A 26,268-nucleotide genomic window follows, 5' to 3' on the forward strand; every position below is an offset into this window, starting at 1 on the left:
CTCCCTAGAATCTAGGCAGCCAATTTTCTCACATTAGGGACATGGTCCTAGAAGAGATGACCTTTTTTTTTTTCAGGATCCTCTAAGCAGAGATGATACTCAAAATGGATGACAACCAGTAAGCCATGAACACTGCCCAATTAGAACAGACATTGTATGGGCACTGACCAATCAGAATGGATACAGTATGAGCATAAGCCTATCAAAACACATGCCTAGCTCCACATGGTGCCAGGAAATACCCTTTGATATGGTTTGGCTGTGTTTCCACCCAAATCTCATCTTGAATTGTAGCTTCCATTATCCCCACATGTTGTGGGAGGGACACAGTGGGAGGAAATTGAATTATAGGGGTGGGTTTTCCCCGGGCTGTTCTCATGATAGTGAATAAGTCTCATGAGATCTGATGGTTTTATAAAGGCATTTCCCTCTTGCCTGCCACCATGTAAGATGTACCTTTGCTCCTCCTTTGCCTTCCACCATGATTGTGAGACCTCCTCAGTCATGTGTAACTGTGAGTCCATTAAACCTCTTTTTCTTTATAAAATTATTCAGTCTGGGGTGTGTTTTTGTTAGCAGTATGAGAACAGACTAATACATCCCTTCAGTTAGTTGTTAGTTTATAGGACAGTCCAGGGTAGGGCTGAATGTGATTTAAGATTATAAAAGTATTTTATAAATCATGGTAGTGTAAGACTTCTCTACCATTTGTTGGATTAGCAAGCAGGAGTGAGTGATGAGAAACGCCATGACAAATGTGCATCTATTACTAAGTATCTGTAAGGAATTCACTAAAATCCTGACACATTTTAAAAGTCAAATTCTACTTTAGCAATAGCATGGTTGAGCTTGAGGGCCTCAAAGCAGTTGCTAATTATAACCAGCATAGAAATCTGCACCAACCAGTTCAGAGCACGGTCAAATCACAGTCTTGCCTCTAGGTTAAATATGAAGGGGTAGAATGAGCAGTGAAATTCACTGACTGTATCTACATGGAAAAAGAAAAATATTTGGCAAAGGCAGCAATTTATTCTTCATAATAACATTCATGTTAACTTTCAATGAGGCGAATGTACAGTCAGCAAAGATAATTGTGAAGATGGGAAGGATTTTTGCCGAAGGCTCTTGTTTTCCATCTCAGAAAAGGCTTGATTCCTGAACACTGTGATTCTTTAAACTACCACCTGAATAGTGAAGAGTTAAAGGCAATACACATTTTTTGGTGTTTTTATAAATTAAATACTACAATGCCCATTTCCAGTTTTTTCATGGTGTGCAGAGTAGGTGAGGTCCATCCTCTGCAAAGCATAAGCCGTATCTCTTTCATTTGAGGAGATGCAAATAGGTTTGATAAGGGGGCAGATAAAAATGAATGTCTTCATGTAAATATTCAATCATAAGATATTTAGGAACATGCACATCCATGTTAGAACTGCATCTTACTTTAACTGAGCTCAGTTTTGAAGTCAATTGTAGATTTTTGGTTGACCCTAATTTTTATACTTGTATTTCATTAATAATATGTAATAATACCCCTACATATTAAATATACATAAATATCATCTTCATATGCTTTAAGATAATAAAAACTTTTGAAAGTCATGGTAGAATACAGACTTTCATCTACTATTTGTTGGATTCACAAGTAGGAGTGTTGAGTGTTAAGAAAAATTATGATGAATTTGCAGCTTTTACTTAGTAACTTCATGGAATTCACAAAAACCTTGAAACCTCTTAAAAGTCACATTCTACTTTGAAATCTGGAAAAATCAATTCCTTCTCTCACTGTCAAGTATCAGTTCTGATGACTCTGACATCTCCTCTTCAGGTAATGTTGGCAAAGCTGCAGGCCAGTCTCAGGATGGAAAGGAAGGATGTCATCGCCGTGTTGTAAATTGTCAGCCAAGTGCTCAGTGGAGCTTGGGGAAGTCTTTGCTATACTACAATTGTATTCCTGACCTCAGGACTGGCCAGATTAAAAGAAGCCTGTGGATGACTTGCTGGTCTGGGTGGACATTGATCAGCCTCCTGGCAACAGAGGAGGAAAAAAAGTCAGTTTAGTGGGTTGAGATCACTGTAAAATGCATACTTGAAAAGGAAGCTTCACTCATCTGTTAAGATAAAATTAAGGTACAGAGAGGAACAAAAATGTTAAAATAAGCTCTTCCTTTCTTGCATTATTTCCGATAACACACAATATAGAAGTTTTCCAAGTTCAGGTCCTAAAGAGCAATCCAATTCCAAGAATCAGGATTTGTGAAGTTCTTGCTTTACTGACTAGATTTTTTTATGAAAATATAAAATATTTCTAAGCTTCTTAAAGAGCACGCATTGTTTTTAGAGGAGGGGGACAAAATTGAAGAACTGACTCCAGATAGATCACCCATCTGTCTCCTTTCCCTATCAGGGAGAAACATAGTCTTCCCTGTTCTCATTCAGAAATGTAATCCCAAACCAACCATTTAATCCTCCAGAGTCGCCAATGCCTGTCTCATAACATTGCCCTATTAAAATGTGTGCAAAACCTTTTTCCTGCCAGTCCTGAGAATGGCAGCTCAGGTTCCAGGGCACAGAAGCTGCATTTAACATATTAAATAATGTAACTGGGCATGATAAATTATTCACATTGCAATGGAATGCTAGCGAGTCTTGAGGTTAGAATTACTCTGGTTAATGCTTTTAATTTGTTGACTCCCGATAACAGAAAAAACTGGACAGCAGATGAAACTATGTCAGCAATGCTTTAAGATGTGCGCCTTCTGCTGCGAATATGCTAGAGATTCCTGCATTGTTTGCTTTTGTTTTCACTGCTGGGTTGTGCAAACATCGCTGTTTTCTAAGTTTATCAAGTATGTATTTCTGTTTGTTTCAAGGAGGGGGTGATTTGTGGGGAAGACTTGATCCAGGTCTCAAGTTGTTCATATGCCCACCTTCCGAAAATGACAGAGACAGAGAATTTCCTAAAACAACCAGAAAAATACACTGACAGTGAGTTAAGGCACAGGACAAAGACAGGAAAAGGAGGATTCTTTGTTTTAAATATTCACTAAAATACAAAACATTTGCAAATCCCCTGGCTTCATATAAAAATAAAAAAGCATGCCTTTCCCAGTAACTGATCACAAATTTTAGTAAGAATTTCTAATTTTACTTATTACTTTTACCCTGATGTGTTTGAGCTACAGTTACACCCAAATTCATTCTATTTAACCAATAGGGAAACTCTTGTCTAGAAAACCATGTCAGTACTACATATTCTAACTGTAGATTCAGTCATGAGAGAAATAATCAGAGAAGAAAAGTGTCATATTGTATATGCCAGTTTTGAAAATCGATCTTCTTTTCCTTCTGACCCTTCTTACAATTTAATCCATGATTGAGTCTCTACAGTCTAGGATTCTACTTTTTCATTTATGTTTAATGTAATGTGCTTTAGGACCCATCTAAAATATGGAAGGTTTAAATAAGTGCCCCTGGTAGGGTGCCACATGGACAGTGGAGTATTTGGTGTCAAGGCCTTTCATTTGGCATTGATCATGGCACCACCATAAGCATCTCAAACTCTTCTCTGTGCTTTGCAGCAAGGTCAGTGGAGCAGGCACACGAGGTGCAAGTCATTCTCAATGCACAGTTGCAGGAAGACTTCTAGATATCAGGGAACACATTCCCTTAGAAACAATGCTATACCTGTCTGTGGAGTTTTCACCCTGAGACAAAAAGCAGATCACCTCAAAGCAGATCACCTGGAGAATCTGATAAAAATACTCATTCTTTGGCCCTATCTCCCAGACAGTCTGATCCAGAAAGTCTGGCGGAGGCCCAAGAGTGTGCATTTTAACAAGTACCCAGTGTGTTCCTGGCACAGAGCTGTACTGGGAGCTGCTGCTACGCCAGCAGGGTACCAAGGCAGAGGTATTTATAGGCACCGGGTGCACCTCCATGATCAGCAAGCATTCTTTGGGAAAACTGGAATAGAGAATTCAGGAAATACATCCACCATTTCTGCCAGGTGGTGGCAAGAACAAGAACTGCCCCATTTCTTGAGCAGGAAGTCTCATGTTCAGGGAAGAAATTGGCAGGAGAGGGTGCTTAGCGATGGAGATGAGCAAAAGAGGGAGCTCCAGGCAGCCTGGGGGCCAAGAATTCTAGGAACTGGTGCCTCTTCCCATTGTCTACAACCCAGCGTCCTCCTGAGGACCCGGCCTATGTCAGCCATTGTGCCTGTAGTTCCTGGCCACAGTGCCTGGTCTTTGGTGGGTCAAAACTCCAACCCCAGCCTGTCTCCCATGACACTGCTCCTGAGACACGCCCCCACTTTTCTGAAGTTTTCTAAGGATTCCAGGCACTGAAAGCATCAGGGGATAACTAAGGGTTTGAAAACATGGTTTCACCACTGCATCTTGTCTTGCTCGTCTCCATGGCAGTGTGTGCTCTTGGCATGCTGGCCCTTAACTGAAAGGATGCCAAAGGGGCAGGAGTTATGGGAGGCTGGGGCAGCAGCAAATTCTGTCCTTTCCTAAAATATTCAAGTTCTAGTTTCCTGTTTTAGTAACTGTTGGATGTTATTAAAATTGAGCTGGGTGATTCGTGACAAAGATGCCGTATGCAGAGACCCACAGCAGCCTTGAGATGTAGACACAGATGTGTACAACTCCGGGAAGAGAGCTGGAGGGTTGTCACATTGAAGGTGGCAGTACAAGTAACCTGGAAACCTGCTGTTCCAACTAACGCCATACACCACCCTGAGCTGGGTGCCTTCCTAGACTCCAGACTCAGTGTCCAGACACTTCTCTACTTGCAGAAATATAGCTAACTCCCAGCAGAGAGAGCAAGAGCACGGGCACCACCAACCCCAGTAGCACCCACTCCAGGTGGGTAAGCACGGGCCATTATGAAGGCCTCAGGATGCTGAGCAAAACGAAATCGCTGAGTACCCGTCGGGCAGGGTGAAGTTATGGAGGAGGCAGACTGGTGCTTGGGGACCTGCCACTCTTCCCTTTCCAAAACTCCTGATTCACCTCTTGCTGTAAGGTAACCAATAACCCTTAAGTCTAGCCACACTGAGTTGACCTAAAAAGCAGAGCTGCTTAAACACCTCCTCAACTCCCTGAGTCCTGATGTCTAGAGGTGAAGACCATGAATCTGGACTTCCCAAGGGCCTCATCAACGACCTGTGGGCCAACCCTGGCACATCAAATTTCCCCATCCTGGGGGCGTATTGAAGCAATGGACCCCTGGAGAAAACCAAAGTGTCCCCAATCACAAAGGAGTGGGAAGGCAGTTTGATATGAAATTATTTAACTTTTCTAAATGACCCAAAACATGATGCTATTTTTAGGTGGTATATTCATCTATAGTGATCTAATCACAGTTTTGTCATAACCGATTGGGATTAACAGCAAAGGAAGTAGGGGTCAGGTGCAGTGGCTCGTGCTTGTAATCCCAATGCTTTGGGAGGCCCATGTGGGAGGATTGCTTCAGGCCAAGAGTTTAAGAACAGCCTGGGCAAACAGTGAGACCCCCATTCCTACAAAAAAAAAAAAATGTTTAAAATTAGCTAGGCATGGTAGTAAGTGCCTGTAGTTCTAGTTCTTTGGGAGGCTGAGGCAGGAGGATCCCTTGAGCCCAGGAGTACAAGGTTACAATGAGCTATGATCGTGCCACTGCAATCCAGCCTGGGCAAGAAAGCAAGACCATGTCTCAAAAAACTTTTTAAAAGGCCGGGCACGCTGTCTCACGCCTCTAATCCCAGCACTTTGGGAGGCTGAGGTGGGCAGGTCACCTGAGGTCAGGAGTTCGAACCCAGCCTAGACAACATGGTGAACCCCCGTCTGTACTAAAAATACAATTAGCTGGGCAAGGTGGCAGGCACCTGTAATCCCAGCTACTCGGGAGGCTGGGGCAGGAGAATCGCTTAAACCCGGGAGGCAGAGGTTGCGGTGAGCCAAGATCACGCCACTGCTCTGTAGCTTGGGTGACAGAGCAAAACTCCATCTCAAAAAAAAAAAAAAAAAAAGCAAAGGAACTTTGTCTATCTGCACATGCACGCACCTTATAGTACCTTGCTTGTGACAGGGTAATGCTCGGCATGGAAGGTAATCCCCACTTTAATGAGTAACTGTTTATTGAGCACCTAGAAATGCTGGACTAGCCTGTGTGTAGGCAACCGTCATCCATTAGTTAAGTCCTCCAGAAACTGCTGAGTGTTAACAGATCCCCAGTTTCAGCAGAGGAGAATGCAGCGTAAGCAGAGAGCAAGTGTATGTGATCAGCAGTTGCCGTCCTGTTCACAAAACCGACTATCCTGCTCTGCGATCTATTAAGACAAAGCAGGAGCTTTAGTTGCTATTGTGCCTGCCGCGTCTCCATGGATAGGCCATTTATCTGACCCAACTAGCTCTTCAGCAACCGTGATCGGAAAAGCATTTGCGTCAGGCTGGCTCACAGCTTGAGATCTTTCAGTCTAATCTACAGGCTTTTCAGGACCTGAGCTTCATGCAGGGTGTCTGCAAAATAGTGCAATCTGTAGTCAACAACCCTGAACTCTAACAAGCCGGCTTCTCGGGCAGGAGCCCTGCTGGGCCCCAGCTCTGGGCCTGGGAGGCCTGTGTGCAGGAAACATGCGGCAGCAGCGCGGGAGGCTCTGACAAATTGGAGTCATACTGAGGCATGCGGAGAGGAGGATGAAAGGAACACTGAGATGGCGCTCTGAATAGCTCTCAGCTGCCTCTCCTGGGCCCTATAAGGAACTAAGGCTTATTGCAGAATGGAGAAAGTTTTGAGAAAAGAAGGCACAGTTGCACTGTTTTCACACCTTGGAACAAGGAATTCAGAATTCGGAGGTTCTCATCAGCCCACACAGCAAGAACCTGGTGACAGAGGCCTGGCAGGGCTGCAGGGCCTGGGGAAGTTCTTAAAAGGAACCTCTGTGCCAACGTCACCTTGACTGCTTCTACAAGCTGTGGCTTCGCCATTCTGGCAGCTCTCAAGTGGCCAGTTGACCACAACAAGGTCTATGTCTTCTCTGAACCAAGGAAATGGAAGGGAACGGCTGTGTCCCCAGGCCCAGCCTTTCCCCTGTGGCCCATTTTGCTCATTCCTCCTCTAAGTGCCTCCCAGGAAACATGGCCCATGGTACATCCTGTATCCAGGCTCTCCAAATGGGCAACGTGGAGGCCGTGCCTGGGCCCATGACTGCAAAGTCCTTCTTTGGTCATAATCAAAGATAGACCTCTTCTTTAGGACTTTGTCCTCAAGTCCCCCCACAATGAGTAGAAAGATCCAGTTATTTAATAACCCTCACCAGTTTCTAGCCCAGCCAAAGATAATTCAACTTCCTAGAGTCCTGATTTGTTTCTTAAGGGCCTTGGCACTCTCTGATGAGGTGCCCGGCTCCCCTAGAAGACGACAAACCCTTCAGGAAATAAGAAACACGAGGCTATGTTACCAGTCCCCAGGGCTCAGCACCTCGAGGGTCACTGTTCTTTTTCCACCAATTGATTATTTAGCTGGGCACATGTTCCAGTAGCAGAAACCTCTTAAGTTTCTCTCCCTGTATATGTTCAAAAGAACACTACGAGCATCAAGAAGCATCACTCCGACTCCAAAACGTCATCCTCCACTCGGGTATCCAAATGTACCTCACGTTCCCCTTCCTCCTCATTCATACTAGATGTATCTCAAAGAGAATTACATGGCATGACCCTATTCTGAATCTCCTCTCAGCTTATACCCTCCCCACAGCACCAGACCTGAACACTTTGGCTTGTCTGATAGAAACACACTTCATAGACAAAGATAACCACAGAAGGGCTGTGGAAATCATGGTTGGCTTCAATGTGCTCTTGGCTGTCCGTGCTTGGAGCTGGGGTGGGAAAGAGCCCTCAGCCAGCCACCTCACAGCCCGACAATTACTCCCTTCCACCGCTACCTCTCACTCAGAGACGTCCTTCTAAAGGAAACCTGTTTGCATCACCTTCCCTTCCAGCTCCAAATTAAATGCATCAAAAGATATATGCAAATTAAATGCATCAAAAGATTTCCATCAGGGCCAAAGAGAGTGGTCCTGATGGAAAAAAACATTACCTCTCCATTTTCCTGACACCCAGCCTGAGGAAAGTCGCTGGAACTTGTACCAGGAGCTAACGATTTGTTACTCAGGCACAGCTTCCTTTACACCCCAGGCCCCTCATATGTCTTGTTGTCTGGCTACCTGTATTGACACTAATATTAATAGTATCATCTTAGGTTTCCCAGTACATGACTGAGCATCAATCAGCCCTCCCTTTCTCCTTCCAGGCCTGAAAAACACACATCACTTGCAAGATGTAGGTTATTGAGCTGAATCCCAATTGCAGGGAGGAATATTATTTCCCAGAACTCCCTGGAAACTCAGGTAAATACTTGTGCCAAGAAAGAATGATCAGGGGCCGCACAGGCACCTGCTGAGCACCGTCCCCTCAGGTAAAGCAGCTCCTAGCAGAACAAACCCAACCCATCTGGCCCAGTGTGCTATCCGAAACCCAGTCTGCAAGTTTACCTTTTCCAAAAGCTAAAATAAGATAGCATCTATACTTATTGGGGACAAAAATCACAGAATCTCATTGAAATACTTCTTGTTCGAAGTTGCATTTGTACAGGTCAGAAAGGGGTATTGGTTATATATATTCTACCTAATTTATGATTTGGGATGTAAAATGAACTCTAGGCCAGGCGCTGTGGCTCATGCCTGTAATCCCAGCACTTTGAGAGACGAAGGCAGGCGGATCACGAGGTCAGGAGATCGAGACCATCCTGGCTAACATGGTGAAACCCCGTCTCTATAAAAAATACAAAAACCTAGCCCGGCGTGGTGGTGGGTGCCTGTAGTCCCAGCTACTCGGCAGGCTGAGGCAGGAGAATGGCGTGAACCCGGAAGGCGGAGCTTGCAGTGAGCCAAGATTGTGCCACTGCACTCCAGCCTGGGTGACAGAGCGAGACTCCCCTCAAAAAAAAAAAAGAACGCTAATTCGTTCATGTGTGATAACCAGTGCTGACTCTACATCAGCAAATTAACATACTATGTTCTCAGTGCTGCCAGTTGACTGTTTAGTTTAAGTGAACCACCCTGTGAAAAGACAGCTCCCATCGAAACATTGCCAACCAACCAACCGGCATGTATAGCTAGTGCCTCTCCCTGGAACTGCAGACTGCTGAATTCAACTACACTTCCAGTGTCTCCATGTGGACATCTAACAGAGACCTTAGAATCTACAAGCTCCAGATTAGATGTCTGATCTTTCCCCCTAAACTGCTCCACCCATAACATTCCTTATCTAGGTTAATGGCACCTCCAGCCTCTTAGCCATTCTGGCCATATTCCTTAACCATCAAGGACTCCTCCTCTCTCCCCTAAAATTCTAACCCCGACAGGATTTTTTCAACCCTTGAGCTTATCAGCATAGAACTTGCATGCAGAGCAAGCCACATTTTCTCTGTCCTGATCCTCAAACCCAGTACATCCTTCCATGAGCCCAAAGACCCCAAGGGTCCAAGTACAGATGAGCACCACGTGGGAGCCGGGGAACCAGGAGAGCAGAACGGACTTGAGTCCTGGGAGAACATGGCTCGACGAGAACAAATGGCACATTATATATGCTGCTCACTCTTATGCCAACTCAGGTGGATATGTCCCAAAGCAAGTCACATCCTCCCAAAATGTGAACCCAGAGCTGTCACCCAGAACCAGCCCTGATCTTGGAGCCACTGCTACTGAGGGCAAGAAACAGTCCATGTCTCAGCCCCATCTCTCCACGCTGACCAACTGATACGGAGGGGAGGAAAGGCAATGTGCCGCCATCATGAATACACAACGTGCACCATTTTAGAATCACCCACCACAAGGTAAGAATTTTTAAATGGCCAAAAAAGTCCAAAAAGGGGGGAAATGGTCTAAACCACCTGTCAAGGAGGGCCACAGCAACTGCTTCTTTGTTCAGGATCACTGGATTCACAGGATTTTGGAGGGGGAGAAGCGGTTTCTGCAATAAAAGAACAATTTTAGAGTCATTAAGGGGCAAAAACCAAGCTGTGTGCTCTAACAATTCTGATTTATAAAGAAACACATTTGCTTTTATGTAGTACCCCGGCATAATCCTTAACCATAAACACTTGTTTTAAATTCCCTTGAGATCCCATCCCTTTAGAACGTTATTTCCTTAAAGAAATAAAAATATGGAAAACTAACTCAAAATCAATTTCTTTCTCGACACATTAGTTTCACCCAGAGACAAAATGATCTAAAGCTTCAATAGCTGATCAACGAAGATAAATGCCAGACAAATGGAGATAGAAGAGACAGAGATGTTTGATTTGGGCCATGATTTTTGTCAAGATAATTAATTGCTCAAAATACTAATGAGTAAATATTCACTAACAGGAACCTGCAAGAAGCTGTGGTCAGATTATCAAAGGAAACAGTCCATGCTCTCTGGATTTTTTTTTAATCTGAAAGATGCAATCTAGAATACACACGGGAGGCAGCCATGGTAAAATCAAAAAAATGGGGCTGCTGAAAATAGAGCTCCAATTTTTGTGGAAAACGAAGGTGTTTAGGCCCTTCAGTGAGAATCGATTGGCTGAAAACCTTCCCATGGAATTTGGTGTTCCCAGCAGCCTATGAGGGCAGCTGTCCCATTCATCCTGCAGAGCAGGGGTGTGTTTGGCCTTCAAAACTCGACTGCTGCTGCTTCCTGGTGACATTGTCTTAGAGATGGCCTCATCCCATTATCACTCTGTATTGTCTCATGGCAAGAAAATGAGATACTACAGCAAGACTCCCCAAGAGAGGGTCTGGTTTTCCAGCATTCCCAACACCCTGTTACATTCAAGGGGAACAGATCTCTTACTTGATTCTACTTGAAATTGGGAGGCAGTTACCCCCGATGTATTAAAATACCTCCCCACATGTTTTAATGTAGAAGGCTTTAAACAAAAAAGAAAGCATGGGGAAAAAACAATTTTTTTTAAAGGTTTCAGGGTTCTTCCTCACTTTATTTTAAGCATTAGACAAATAGGTGGATTTTTACTGTTAACCTACTCCTAGAATATTCCAAGTTCTAGAATTTCTTCTAAAATTTATCCAAAAAATAATAACCACCATTGTCAAGTTGTCCTCCCTGTGCAGCTGGTATCTAGCAAGCCAACCCTTCTTCCGGTTTTCTCTTTTCCAGGTCTTTCTACCACCCCCTCTTGTCTACTCACCTGTGGTCTTTGGTGCATCTGAATTGTAGCCAGAGTTTTCATTTCCACTTTCTGTCTTAGTTTCTTTGTTTGTCTTCTCTTTTTCAGATTTCCTACAATTAGACCATTTTATGTTCATGTTAAAAGTTTTTTTTGTTTTTTTTTTTGTTTTTTTTTTTTTTTTGAGACAGAGTCTTGCTCTGTCGCCCAGGCTGGAGTGCAGTGGCCAGATCTCAGCTCACTGCAAGCTCCACCTCCCGGGTTCACGCCATTCTCCTGCTTCAGCCTCCCGAGTAGCTGGGACTACAGGTGCCCGCCACCTGCCCGGCTAGTTTTTTGTATTTTTTTAGTAGAGACGGGGTTTCACCGTGTTAGCCAGAATGGTCTCGATCTCCTGACCTCATGATCCGCCCGTCTTGGCCTCCCAAAGTGCTGGGATTACAGGCTTGAGCCACCTCGCCTGGCCCTTCATGTTAATTGTTGACATTAACATTGCCAAACGTTAATTGGCAATGGATACCTACGTAGTTCACATGGTTACTCTCAAGAGTATGCTTACATGTGGAACTTAACACAGGCAACCTATAGCTGTGTCACTGTGTGGCAGGTGTAGACGTCTGCCTATTCACACATTCCCATTATGGGGAGAAATGAAAGTTTATCATGGTCCATGGACTCCACTCCCCAGTTGCTCCTCAACTCTCAGAAACCATTCACCAAATAAAGCAAGAGTCAGCAAACTATGTGACCCACAGACCATATCTGACCCACCCCTTGTTTTTGTAAGTAAAGTTTCATTGGAACACGGTTACACCTATCAGCTCACATATTGTCTACGACTACCTAAACATGTAGCCATAGTCATGTTATAACAGCAGAGTTGAGTCCTTATGACAGAGACCATATGGCTGGCAAAACTAAAAATATTTACTATGTAGCCCTTTATGGAAAAAGATATGCCAACTGCTGAAATAAAGCAAAAGTCGGTGCAGCCTCCTAGGGTTTGGAGGCTGGAAGGAAGTCTGGCGATGGATAGCCAAAGAATTTAAAATAGTCATACTTGACCTCTAAGGACGTATGCTAGGGAAACAATCAAGGATATGTACAAATATGTACTTGAAAGAATGTTGATTTGTGAGCTATTTATAAAAGCAAACCACAGACAACCAAGTGCCCAATCAGAGGGGACTTTTAAATAAATGATGATAGTTCTCTAAAATGGAATTCCATGGCACCTGTCAAAATTATTACATATGAGAGCTCTCACACACTGCTAGCGGGAGTGTAAGCCTGTACCCCTTCTTTGGAAACATGTGGCACCGTCTAAAGCTGAAGATATGCTACCTTCTGGCCCAGCTTTTAGGACAAGATACGGTCTCCCTTGGTATTTGCTAGGGATTGATTCCAGGACCCCTGCAGATACCAAAATTTGCAAATGCTCAAGCCTCTGATATAAAATGGTGTAGGATTTGCATATGCATTAACCTACACACATCCTCCCATACACTTTGAGTCATCTCCTGATTCTTTATAATACCTAATACAATGTAAATGCTATGCAAATAGTTGTTATACTGTACTGCTTCTTTATTTTGTATTATTTTTTACTGTTACTATATTTTTTCAAATATTTTTGATCCACAGTTAGTTGAATCAGAGGATATGGAACCTGCAGATATAGAGGGCCAGCTGTATTCTGTTTGGTCAGAACCAAACAGAAATGAGTACTTATGTTCACCAAAAGACTCCTACCGTAATACTCAGAATAGTTGTTGTTTTTGTTGTTCTTATTGTTTCTTGGTGACAAGGTCTCACTCTGTCACCCAGGTTGGAGTGCAGTGGCGTGATCTCGGCTCACTGTAACCTCTGCCTCCTGGGCTCCAAGGATCCTCCCAAGTCAGCCTCCTGAGTATCTGGGACTACAGGAAAGCACCAACACACCCAGCTAATTTTGTACTTCTTGTGGAGATGGGGTTTTTCCATGTTGTCCAGGCTGGTCTCCAACTCCTGGGCTCAAGGGCTCCACCGCCTTGACCTCCCAAAGCACTGGGACTACAGGAGTGAGCCACCGTGCCTGGCTGGAGCATTAGTGTTTGCAATGGTCCCAACCTGAAAACTATTCAAACACCCATTTAAAGCAAAAAGTAAAAATGCATTGCATATGTGCCCAGAATGTAATATTACATAATAATGAACCACTGACACCCACGTGCCATGGTATGGATCAGCCTCACAGTGAGAGGCTCGAGAAGGCAGACATAAATGAGTATACACAAAATGACACCATTGATACATGCCCCTCATCTCTGGGGATGTGGGAAAGATGTCAGAAGAATGTCACCTTTGGGGAGGAGGGGTAGGCAGCAATTTGACAGGGGTCTAGGGGACTCTGGGGATGCTGAGGGTGTTCTAGCTGTGACTTTCAGCCATCAAGCCCAGGCGTTTGTGCTTTTTGCGAAACCTGATCAAGCTACACACCTGCAACTTGTGCACTTTTCTGTACTATCTGTATCTATCTAAAACTATCTTATACTTCTTCTGTACTTATAAGTATCTATCTAAAACTATCAAACAAATAATACAAAAATGCTGTGTGCAAGTATTTGTTAATAGAAATAATCTTCAGAACGTGCCAAGTGAAAAGAGCAAACTGTGGAATAATGGTTACTATGATCCAAATTTCACAAAATGCTTTGTGTGCATATCTGTGGGTATATACATGAACTATGTATGTAGGTACACACATAGTTAACAATAATTTCTTTGGAACTATAGAAGTGTGGGTGATTTTTTTAAAACTATTTCTTGTGCCTATCTTTATATTTATTTAAACATGCATTGATTTTTTTCTATAATAAACATACAACTACATATATATATATTATTTTAATGCAAAAGAAATCCTTGAGCAGCTGGAGCGAGCACCATGGACATCATGAAAGGGGAAAGCAAGTGGGATTGGATTATGCAATGGACAACCCCCATTGTCTTTCTGGAGCTTAATGCAGTCTCGCCTAACTTTAAGGGCTGCATAGAGAAGGGCCCAAGCCCTGAGTCAGGTCCGCCCAGTTCACATTCAAACAACTCTACAAAGCATGCAGCAGTGAGTACCTGGCATGTACATCAGGCACTCAAGATACACTAGCTTTTCTCATGCGCCCAGTGTCATTATTCTACAGTTGTTGTTATCCTCTACCCATTATCCCGACTAGCTATTGATCACTTTGCTGTGCTTTCAAATCACCTAAGACCCCAGAGAACAGAAATGGAAGATGCTGGCACAGTCAACAACAGTGAACCAAGAGTCCAGGCTTCCGTTCTGCCAGTAGTAGCAATCAAGAGAAATGCCAGAATAATTATCAGGGTCCATTTTTCTTCCTCTTCCCTTGCCCTAAGTCAGGCCTCAAAGGAGGAATATTTTTGGATTGCTCCTTGGTGGTGTCCTCTCTCCAAACTTCGTGATCGCCAGGGATCAGAGGGAGAAGGGATAGCCTTTGCCACATGGTGATGGTGCACATTCATTCACAGAATGTAGCCAAAGGGTGTTTTAGAATCTCAGCACTTAAAAATGTAAATATTCTAATAAAATACTGATAACTACATGTGTTCTTATATTACCCACAAGAAACAACAGCTGTCTAAAAAACCCTCCCCTTGGTGCACATATGGCTATGTTAATACTGCAGATATTTAAAAGGGTTACTGGCTACTTATTATAAGTCCTTGACACAGTTACCTTAAAAGTGCTTGCAGCTACTTCTGGGCAGCCTGGGAAGGAAAGGAATTTTTCAGTCCTGTCCACTCCCCGTGGCTGAATGAGCACCGAACACTGCCTAATTTGTCTGCCTGGACAGTTTCACGTGCCTTGCAGGCATCCGCTTGGCTCACTGCTCTCCACTACCCCAGAAATTCCAGCAGGACCTCTGCTGGTGGCCCTGGCCTCCACCCAAAGCAGGCAGGATGACAGTCATGGTGCACAGTGTCCTCTTGTGGAAAGAGTTGCAAATGCCAGACACTAAGAAAATCTCCATTTCCCTAAGTGAACCAGAGCAAGTCAAAGGTAGGCAGTGGCAACCCACCTATTTCATTCCACAGTTAATGTTGCCCTATGAGTTTGTGATTGGCATACGTGTTTTTCAGCATTGTCTACTTTCAGTACTTAATTTTGGATAATATAAATCCGAAACTCCCACAGTTGTGTGTATGTATTGTTATTATTGTTGTTGTTCAATTTTTTTTTTCAGAAAATAGATGTGGTTTCAAACTTACCTTTGAAATTGAATACGAAATCCTGCAGAAAAGAACAAAATTACATTAGAAAAATCAGGATACTTATTCTAAAAATCGAGTCCCATTAATTTTTATAGACTCCCTTATTTTAACAGACCTAACGTTAGCATTTGTGACCCAAAGTTTATTATTAAGTTTTCCCATACCAAAGTATCAAATGACTTCCAAGCATAGGAGAGTAGAATTCACTGTTAACTATTAGAAAAATAAATAACTCCTAGGTACCTGAAATATAGACTATATAGTACTTACTATATTTCAGATACCTAGGGGTATTTACTTATTACTTTGTGAATATTGAATTTGATTAGTGAGACTATAAAGACTCCATATATCAAGAAAAGATGTTTTGTGTTACCAATCATTGCTGCTCTTCATTCAATTCTTACCATGTGCCAGCACCAGGCAGGCTCTGTGCAAAGTACTAGCTCATTTAATTTTTACAATAACTCAAAAGTAGGTGTTACTGTTTTAACAGACTAGACACTGTTATATTAATATTACCATATTTCTTTAATTCAAAGATACATTTTCAATCAACATGTACCAATAGTATCAACTGATACAGTTGTGCCCCCACCCCCAACAACAACAAAAACAAACAAAACGAAACAAAAAAACTGTCATTAAATTGCTAATGTTTTTAGTCAGTGGATCCATAGACTGACTAGAAGGAATCTATTTTGAGCTATGTACACATTGTGAAATGATTAAATCAAGCTAATTCATATAACCATCATCTCACATATTCATCGCTATTTTGTGGTGAGAATATCCAAGATCTATTCTCTTAGCAATTTTCAAGTACACAATACATCATAATTAATTACAGTCATCATGCTATACAGTAGATCTACAGAATTTATTTTTGCTGTCTAATTGAAACTCGTGCCCTTCGACCAACATTTCCCCAACCCCCATTCCCACTCCCTGGTAACGCCCACCATTCTACCTCCTATTTCTACAAGCTTGGCTTTTTTAGATTCCACCTATAGTGGAGATCATACAATACTTGCCTTTCTGTGTCTGGCTTATTTCACTTAGCATAATGTCCTTTAGGTCTCTCCAGGGTGTAGCAAAGGACAGGATTTTCTTCTTTTTGAAGGCTGACTAGTGTTCCATTGTGTCTATATACCACATTTTCTTTGTCTATTCATCTACGGATGTACACAGGTTGATTCCATATCTTGGCTATTGTGAACAGTGATGTAATGAACATGGGAATGCAGATATCTCTCCAATATGAAGACGTCATTTCTTTTGGATATAGACCCAGGAGTGGGATTGCTGGATTATAGGATAGCTCTATTTTAATTTTTTTGAGGAACCTCCATAGTGTTTCCACAAAAGCTGTAACAATTTACATTCCCACCAACAGTGTGCAACCACAGCTTCTCCAACGCCTGTTATCTTTTGTCTTTTTTATAATAGCATTCTAATAGAGGTAAAGTGACATTGTGGTTCATCTATCTTTGAAAGAGCTGATGAGTTCATTAACTTCAACTGCTTGTACCAAAAGCTCAGACGTATGTACAAATGTAAATGAACAAAAAAGTTACCTCTTTTTCTTCTGCAGCAGAAACGGCAGCAGCATTTGCAGCCACAACAGCGGCAGCAGCCGCAGCGTATTGTAAGAGCACACGTCAGCGTCAGAAGCATGGTGCCTGCTAATCCAAGTCCAACTTTGCCCCACGTAGGCAATGAAAAACCTAAGCCTGGTAAACTTGATAATATACCTGGAATATTAATACCACCTCCGGTGCCTAAAGGAGAAAAATATATATTTTAGTGATACTTGCACTGCCTAGAATCACAGATTCTGCCCCATTACAAGTTGCATTATGTGTTCTAGTAATATTATAACCATTCAGCATGCTATGGCTAGGCGTCATAGGTCAAGCTTCTTTCAATGTGTTTAATTATTCAATACTCTACAGTACCTTCCATCACAATATTTATTTCTGCCAGTAAACAACTTCTTAGTAACCCAGTCCAGGTGTTGGTTGTTTAATGTCTCTAATATCCCTGAAAGGTAGATAAGGCAGGGCTCGGCTGACAATCCCCTGAGGCTGGCATAGTGATGGTCACGTTTGACATCCTTTATTTAATCAAGGAAACTTTTTGAGCACTAAAATGGACAAGACTGGAATAAAGACATTTTGTTCTCCCTTCCAAGTCCCCACTCGTTGAGAATCCAGAGCCCAGAGGAAACAAGGGTATTTTGAGGGAGGGTCACTTCTAAAGGAACTTAGGTTCATGGCTTTCACCCTTGCCCCATCCAACTCCCCGACTCCTCAAATTCATTCCTCACACAGTAATTGCTTTTTCCATAGCTTTTCAGGAGGCACCTTCCTTAGTGTGTATGTTTCCCTCTTATTTTACCTAGTAGTCATGGAGGCAGCAGGAAAAAAGGGTAAAGTGAGGCAGAGCAATCAGGAAGCAAGATGGATGTAGGGAGAGAAGGACAGAGGAAAAAGCCATTTTGATTCTTTTCCACTATGTCTTAGGCAGAGCTGTTGTGGCTTCACACGATTATCCAAATTCAAATTTAAGTTAATTAAAAGTATGAGTCTTTAAATAGTCAGTGCCTCAGTTGCACTAGCCACATTTCAAGTGCTCAGTCACTACAGATGTAGAACATTTTTATCATCACAGAAAGAGACAGTATGGGAATTACACTGATGTTGCAAGAAAATTTTCATCTAGCCCTTCGCTTCTCCCTAGCACACCACGCTGACATCAAACCACACACATTTAAGTTGATCTGTTTAATTGTGAATTGCTATTCAATGAAAGGCTGTCACTCAACCCTGTGTGCTTGGGTGGCATCTTAATGTAAATGCATGCTATTTAGGTTCTAGAGAACCCTAATATAGGATGAATGGATGGATGGATGGATGGATGGATGGGTGGGTGGGTGGGTGGATGGATGGATGCATGGGTGGGTGGGTGGGTGGGTGGATGCATGGATGAAGGGAAAGATTAAGAGACAGTTCTCAACCCTGCATGCTTGGGTGGTATATTAATGTAAATGCATGCTATTTCATTAGATACTAGTCATTAGAAAATATTGAAACAGGAACATGGGGTTTGCCTTGAAATCAATGGCCATCCACCACTTTGGAACCAGAGACTAGCGTTCAAAAACAGCTCTTAGATGTTCCTCCTTATAATTTTCCTGGAAAATTGACTGTGCAATAGTAGTTGGCTATTCCTGTGTCAAAGTTAAATGACTCTACATGGAGAAGAGAAGTCTATGCACCAGGCAGTCAGCTGCAGCTGAACCAGGTCTAGGGATCACCTTTCTCCCCATAGTAAGATGCCCAGAGCAGAACTGTAGGATTGTAAGGAAGTCAAACTACTTTCCTAATGCTGTCTATCTCCACCTCTCCCACCATCCAAGATGAGCTGGAATAGACAGAGACTTGTAAAGGGTTCTCCCAAAAATGGTGAAGACGGAAGGAACAGAATACACCCTTCCCATTCCACACCTTCCCAGAGTTGAAGCACTGACACAAGGCAGACCCTTCGCCTGCAGAGGAGCACATTTATCCCCTTGCTCCACAGACAGCAGAATCCCAAGCATCACCTGGAATATCACTGCACATGCAGATTCAAAGCCCACCTCAGGGGACACAGAGTCAGGATATCCCGAATGATACCCCCATGATTCTGAGGCAGACAGTCGGTGACCCACATTTTGGGGATCCCTTGTATGCAGCCAGAATGTAAACACTGCCCAAGCTACCCACGACATGACAGGATGCTCTCACACTCCCCCTCCCACAGATGTGATAATAAAATGATGAAGTCCAGAGTTGCATCAATGATCTTCACAGTCTTGAGTTGGAGGTTGGACCACTATGTGGGAGGTTTGTGACTGAGAAAGAACTTTAGGTTTCCTGTGGTTGGAACCAGTCAAATCTCATGACCAGCATTTCTTGCTGCATTACCTTTGGCCTCTGGCTCACTTGCCAATAATGGCTCTTTTCCCACCAGGCTGTTCAGGGGTGTGTGTGAAAGTTCTGAGAATGCTGTAAGTTACAGCGCACAGGTTCCAGTTGGCAGTGGTCATCCTAGTTCCAATTTAACGAACTCTTACGAACTGAAGTTTGCAAATATAACAAGTTTTCTTAATAAGGGAGCTGGCTGGGGTTAACCAATGAGGTCTGGCTCAAGATTTAAGAGACAGGCTTGAAATTCTCACTGACACAAGACAGTATGCTTGTGGACTTACACACTCCCTATCGGTAGAGTTTTCTTCCCCTACTAGACAGAAACATGAGTGTGACAAACTTCCTGAATCTGGACGTGACATTTCCTCTAATCTAGCACGGAGACGGCCTGCCTTAATCTAGCACGGAGACGGCCTGCCTTGATCTAGCACGGAGACGGCCTGACTTGATCTAGCACGGAGATGGCCTGCCTTGATCTAGCATGGAGACGGCCTGCCTTGATCTAGCACGGAGATGGCCTGCCTTGATCTAGCATGGAGGCGGCCCGCCTTAATCTAGCACAGAGAGCCTGCCTTATTTTCAGGGAGTGCATGTTGAACAGAAGGGAAGGGACATTTTGCTGGGGGTGGTGACTGAGTCAAGGGAGAGACTGAGGGCCAGAGGGACTTTAAACACTCTTTTGTCCCTTAATTTAACCACAAAGTTCAGAAAGTGATGCCTGCATTCAGTTAAAAGCCCCAAACGCTGACCAAAATGGAGCTGGTATTAGGAACCATATCACTTACTCTTTCGCTTCCTATTTGTTGTGACCACACTCCAGTGGAAGGCAAATGTTCCAAGGAGTTTTATGCCTAGGTGAGACTTAAACTGAAGTCTCCCTTTAATCCAGTGGAGCCCAAAGTGTAGCGTATAAGTCAGCAAGAGGCATGATTTAGTGCTGGGGCTACACAGACAGCCCTTTCTTATTTTCATAACCATTTCAAGCTTATCATGTATAACACATATATTGTATGTATATACATAAGTATACCCACATGCATGGATATTTTTGTTTAGTATGGGGCTAATTTTTTTTTAAAAAGAGTGCATTTACTGTAGATTGAAAAATAGGTGGTAGCCACATATTACTGACAAATCAAAAATCTGACAGTGGACAGAAAACAGACTCGTGGAACGATGTCATCCATAATCCAATTTTCATGCAGACAAGATGCTCAGGACAGAGGAACTAAGTAAATGGCACAGGGAGTCCAGAACAGGAAGCCACAGGGCTCCTGGCTCATATCTTTCCATCCTGCCATGTGTTGTCTCCAATGTAGAATAATCCTTCTGAGGAAAATATGGCCCAGAGGTGACATAAACATATTTGCATAAAGTCTACAGTGGGGTGCTGGTCTGTGCCTTGTAACCTCTGGAGGGTGTGGGTGTGCCTGGCTCAGGTGAATGGCGGGTGTGCTGGAGAGGACGAGCATACTAGAGCTGAATAGTGACTAACGAAGATGAGCTCCAAGGTCAACGCCGCTTGCCTTTCCCCCTACGCTCCTTCACACCACTGTGTGCTTGTTAGGGCCTCATTACTGACTTTACCATGTGCTTTAACCTCTGCTTGGAGATTGTCCTTTTCCCATCTGTGAAGACAAGGAAGATAGCATTTCCCAGATGCTCTCAAAGGAATGCATAGAGGTTTTAAAAGGTATAGAATTTCTTGAAACCAAATGTATTAATATAAAATGTCGCCACCACCATGTGCCAAGTACATATGAATACCAAATGTCACCACCATCATGCGCAAAGCACATCCCTGTGCCCACTACAGGCGACACAAGAGATCTCTGAATCAATAGTGTGAATGATAACAATTACTCCCTTTCCAGTCCTGTGTGCTCTGGGGCAAGGACTGTTCTAAAACTGAGGCTCAGAGAGGGTAAGTAACTTGTCCAGAAGACACACAGCTAGTGATTGGGTGAGCCGGGACTGGAACCCGGGTTGTCTAATGTCCAAGTCTGTGTAGACAAAGCACTTGATCGGGCTGGATGGGAAGGTTGGACCTTAGAGATTTTTTTCAGTTCAGTAGCCCCCAATCCTGGCTGCCCATGAGAGTAACTTGGGAACGTTTTTTACAATTGTAATTCCCAGGATCCACAAAAACCCATGAAACAAAACCCCCAGGAGGCAGCTGAGCCTCAGTGTATTTATGAAGAAGGCTCCTCTGCTGGCCCTGACCCACAGCCGGGAGAGAGGACTTCTCTATTCTTCTCCTACCCACTTTACAGGTGAGAAAACTGAGCCCTGAAGATTGCTGACTTGCCCAAAGTTGCACCATCAGTGCCAGGGCAAAGGCCCAGGACTGTCACTTCTACTACTCTTCTCTGCGCCCAAAATTGCCATTTCTCAACACGGTAAGGTTATAACCAAGAATCACTACATTCTACAAGGTGCTCGTGTGTCCTAAAAACACTACTTCATTTTAACCATTTCACAACCTACACACAAATAACTGCACAAAGAAAATCACCCCGACGGGCAGATGGCTCTGACAGTGCTTCTCCCAAGTCAGGGTGAGAGGGCCTCACTCTCTAGTTTTGGATACATCTGCAGTGCTCGAGGTTTGTATCACTTCTGTAGTTAAGAAAATCAATTTCTAAAAAACAGATCTGAAATGAGGGTTAGTCTTCCCAGAATGCTTTTCTCTAAAGAAACCTTTTGAACTATAAACCAGGAAGTACTTCATACAACCCTGTGACTTGCCCTGATTGGATAGGCTTCCAAAGTTGACGTCATTCTTCTTTCAATGACTTGCAGGGATCATTTCAGAAATGAAAACAAATGCTTTGCACTTTTAGGAAATGGGGGGAAAATGGATGTTTATGTGATTCCTGAAGAAGACTGAATGGGCATAGACCCATTAACGCTTGGCTCTCTAGAAACCTGGCTGTTCTTACAGCCTCGTCTGGTCACCAGCTCTGCCAGCCAAGGCTGCAATGAGGTCTTCAGCTAATAAAACTTACATAAAACACATAACATGCAGCCAGCCATCAGCTGCACTGGATCTTGATGAATAATTTAGAAACAAATTACCCTTTTCCAAATGAGTTCAATAAAGCTAGACTCATTGCAAGCACCCTCTGAGCCTCCCGCTCCCAGCAGCCATGCCTCCAGCTGCCATCATTAAGGCACTAGTCCTGGTCTAAGAAGAATTCAGCAAATTAAACCTGATGAAGGGAAATTAAGTGCTCCCTTTCCCTTCCACTGCAAAAGAAAACATTTGCAGGCAAGCCAGTCTCTAAAATCTCTCTCTCTAAGGTACCATCAATCAGGCCAGAGCTCCTGCTGTATCATTACCTTGTTAGGATATATGCTTTAACCAGTCCATTTTATTCCATTTGGTGCTAATGGAATTTTAAAATATCTTCTCTTTCAAAGCCTGGACCATCCTTTACCATATTTAAGTAGTCTAACGTATGATATTTAAGGTTGGCTCCCTGGAAAAATGACTGATTCCAGGTGGAGACAGGGGAGTACAAAGTGAGTCTGGAAAACCTAATGGGTCCAGGTGCTCGAAAACTAATAGGGGGATGTCAGAAGGACGCCAGCACCAGCTTGAAGGGACACCAACTGGCCACGTCTGGAGCAATCTGAGTGTCAAAATGAAAAATGACAGGAATAGATTAGAATGTATTGAACAAAATTGAGTCCCTACTAAAACTGTGAGGGGAAAAAAGGAAGAAAAAAGAAAAGGAAGAAAGGGGAGGGAAGTCTCTTGTTTAACAAAAGAAAGCCAATTAATAGATATGGAAAGAATAATGGAAGCAGGAAATCACTCTTTACAACCACCATAGAAGTAATTGATTCAGGCAATGATTCATCAATGAATGTAAAAGTTAGTAGGTGGAAAAAGAACAAAGTCGTCTCCTTTGCAAGGACATGGATGGAGCTGGAGGTCATTATCCTTAGCAAACGAACACAGGAACAGAAAACCAAATACCGCCTGTTCTCACTTCTAAGTGGGAGCTAAATGATGAGAACACATGGACACATAGAGGGGAACAACACACACGGGGGTCTATCTGAGGGTGGAGGGTGGAAGGAGGGAGAGGAGCAGAAAAAATAACTAATGGGTAGGCTTAGTACCTAGGTCATAAAATAATTTGTACAACAGTCCCCTGTGACATGAGTTTACCTGTATAACAAACCGGCGTGTGTAACCCTGAACCTAAAATAAAAGTTTTTAAAAAATTTTTGTATTAGGTGGGTAAACAGGATATTCCCACAATATCTATTGCTTTATATCTAGTGGCAGGTAAAAGCTACAGAAAAAAAATGTTTAACTCAAGCATTTCTCTCCAAACTTGATGCTCTTTGATGATAAATAATTGGCAAGATTCTAAATGGCTTTCAAATGTAATAAGAGAAAAAACTTTAAGATGGAATTTTAAAAGCAGATGAGGGTATAAGATTATTAAGCTGTATGATTTATAATCCTTTGGGTATATACCCAGTAATGGGATGGCTGGGTCAAATGGTATTTCTAGTCCTAGATCCTTGAGGAATCACCACCCTGTCTTCCACAATGGTTGAACTAGTTTACAGTCCCACCTGCTATAAAGACACATGCACACGTATGCTTATTGTGGCACTGTTCACAATAGCAAAGACTTGGAACCAACCCAAATGTCCATCAGTGATAGACCAGATTAAGAAAATGTGGCACATATACACCATGGAATACTGCGCAGCCAAAAAAAAAGGATGAGTTCATGTCCTTTGTAGGGACATGGATGAAGCTGGAAACCATCATTCTCAGCAAAAAAACTGATCGCAAGGACAAAAAACCAAACACCACATGTTCTCACTCATAGGTGGGAATTGAACAATGAGAACACTTGGACACAGGAAGGGGAACATCACACACTGGGGCCTGTCGTGGGGTGCGGGGATGGGGGAGGGATAGCATTAGGAGATATACCTAACGTAAATGATGAGTTAATGGGTGCAGCACACCAACATGGCACGTGTATACATATGTAACAAACCTGCACGTTGTGCACATGTACCCTAGAACTTAAAGCATAATAATTTAAAAAAAAAAGATTATTAAGCTGATAGCAGATGTGATTGGCCTTATCATCCCTACCCGAAATCAAGGTTGTCATATGGTTTTTCCAGGCATCGTGGATGAAGGAGTATTCTACATAATAGTGAAGCATGAAATAATCGTTCATTTCATGTAAAGCAGAAAGTCATCACTTACCTTGGGGACGCCGAACCACAGTGAGATTTACAGTTGCAGACTTGCGGGCCTTCGGGCTCTTCCAGGTAGCCACACATGTCAAAGTCCCATTGCTCTGTGGGGTCAGAGCCAGGATGCTCACTGCACTTTGAAGGTCGCTGGGCTCCGGAACAAAATAATAGCTTGAATGGCTGACCAGGAGACCGAGTTCCCAGGAAATATTCGGGAGCCGGGTCCAGTGCGAGGCTCGACAAGTAACTTTGCAAGGCTCATTCTCAGCGACTACAAGATTAACATTGGGAATGAACAACTCTCCCATAACTAAAGAAGAAAAGAGAGAAACACACTGAAGACATGACTGTGACTCTCACTTCTAAGTTTTCTTTTTCTCTCTCTTTTTTTTTTTTAATTTTGCTTCAAATTACGTTTTGTGAGACCTATTTTCCCAAGCCCAAAGGGGCTGTGTCTCTACTGGGAAATCTTAACTCAGATTTTATCTGGGTCTTTTTTGCACACCTGCCAGGGTCTCTGAAGAAGGTGAGGTTGCTCACAAGAAAGCACAAAGTTACACAGAAAATGCTTCATAAAAGTCAGAAACCAGGGGAAATAATTATATGGGAAAGAAAAGGGAGAGTGCGTGCCACAGGAGGCTATGCAGTACCTGAAGTGAGCTACAGAATTATCTTGGGCTGTCCAAGGAGCAAAGCGAAAAAGAGAAACGAGCTTCACCTTCTTCTCACTGTGACGAGGACACAGCCCAGAGTGGGACGCAAGTCTCCCCTGGAGTTTTGGTCAATCAGATACATTTTTATTTATTTCTAGGGGCATATGGTCTTAAACATAACTTCTTAGGATATTGCCTTAACACAGGTTTCTCATTACAAATTAAATCAAAATCCAATCTAATATTTACAGAAATAACTAACCCAAATCATGTGTCAGAATAACTTAGATAGGTTATTTTTTATTAAGAACACTCTTGCATAGGTCAGCATTCATACTGAAAACAACCCATATGAAAATAATACTTGTTTTCACAAGTGTGACTAAAACAACCTGAAGATTGGCCCCAGTAAAGACAGCATTAGTGAAATATATATATATACACACACATACATATAAATGTCCAAGCAAAAACAGGCTGAAACTCTGGACTACACAACATAAGGGAAAGAATACTAAACTAAGAATCAAAAAATTTCTTCCCAATCTTGGTTCTGCCAGAAAATTGTCATCACTTTGGGCAAGTCACTGAATTTTTTTGGCTCTCTTTGTTGTACTTACTGAATGAGATAGTTTGACCAGATCAACACTTCTCAAACATTTTGGTTTCAGTACCTTTTACACTCTTCAAAATCACTGAGGACTCCAAAGACCTTTCATTTATGTGAGTTTTATCTACCATTTATCATATTTTACATTAAAGCTAAACAATTATTTTAAAGTATATATTTAGAAATAATAATAATTTATTACATGTTAATTTTGATTAACATATTTTTATGGAAAGGAATCACACTTTTAAACTAAAATAATAAGAGGAGTGACATTGTTTTATACTTATATAAATCT

At 42.7% G+C, this 26,268-nt stretch overlaps 1 protein-coding gene across 1 annotated transcript in view; it reads right to left on the reverse strand.

The window, feature by feature from the left end:
• Positions 1–1,009: 1,009 nt before the first annotated feature.
• Positions 1,010–26,268, reverse strand: part of IGSF5 (immunoglobulin superfamily member 5) — a 36,630-nt gene continuing 11,371 nt past the window's right edge. Inside the window, exons 4-9 of the mRNA XM_065541123.2 lie at positions 24,718–25,017; positions 17,070–17,273; positions 15,490–15,511; positions 11,242–11,333; positions 9,940–10,019; positions 1,010–2,028 (exon numbers count right to left, since the gene is read on the reverse strand). Of these exons, the coding sequence (XP_065397195.1) occupies positions 9,943–10,019; positions 11,242–11,333; positions 15,490–15,511; positions 17,070–17,273; positions 24,718–25,017 (695 nt within the window). The 3' untranslated portion in view covers positions 1,010–2,028; positions 9,940–9,942. The remainder of the gene's footprint in view (positions 2,029–9,939; positions 10,020–11,241; positions 11,334–15,489; positions 15,512–17,069; positions 17,274–24,717; positions 25,018–26,268) is intronic.

This window comes from Macaca fascicularis, chromosome 3 (genome assembly GCF_037993035.2).
Source record: "Macaca fascicularis isolate 582-1 chromosome 3, T2T-MFA8v1.1".
In the NCBI taxonomy this organism is placed as follows: Eukaryota; Metazoa; Chordata; class Mammalia; order Primates; family Cercopithecidae; genus Macaca; species Macaca fascicularis.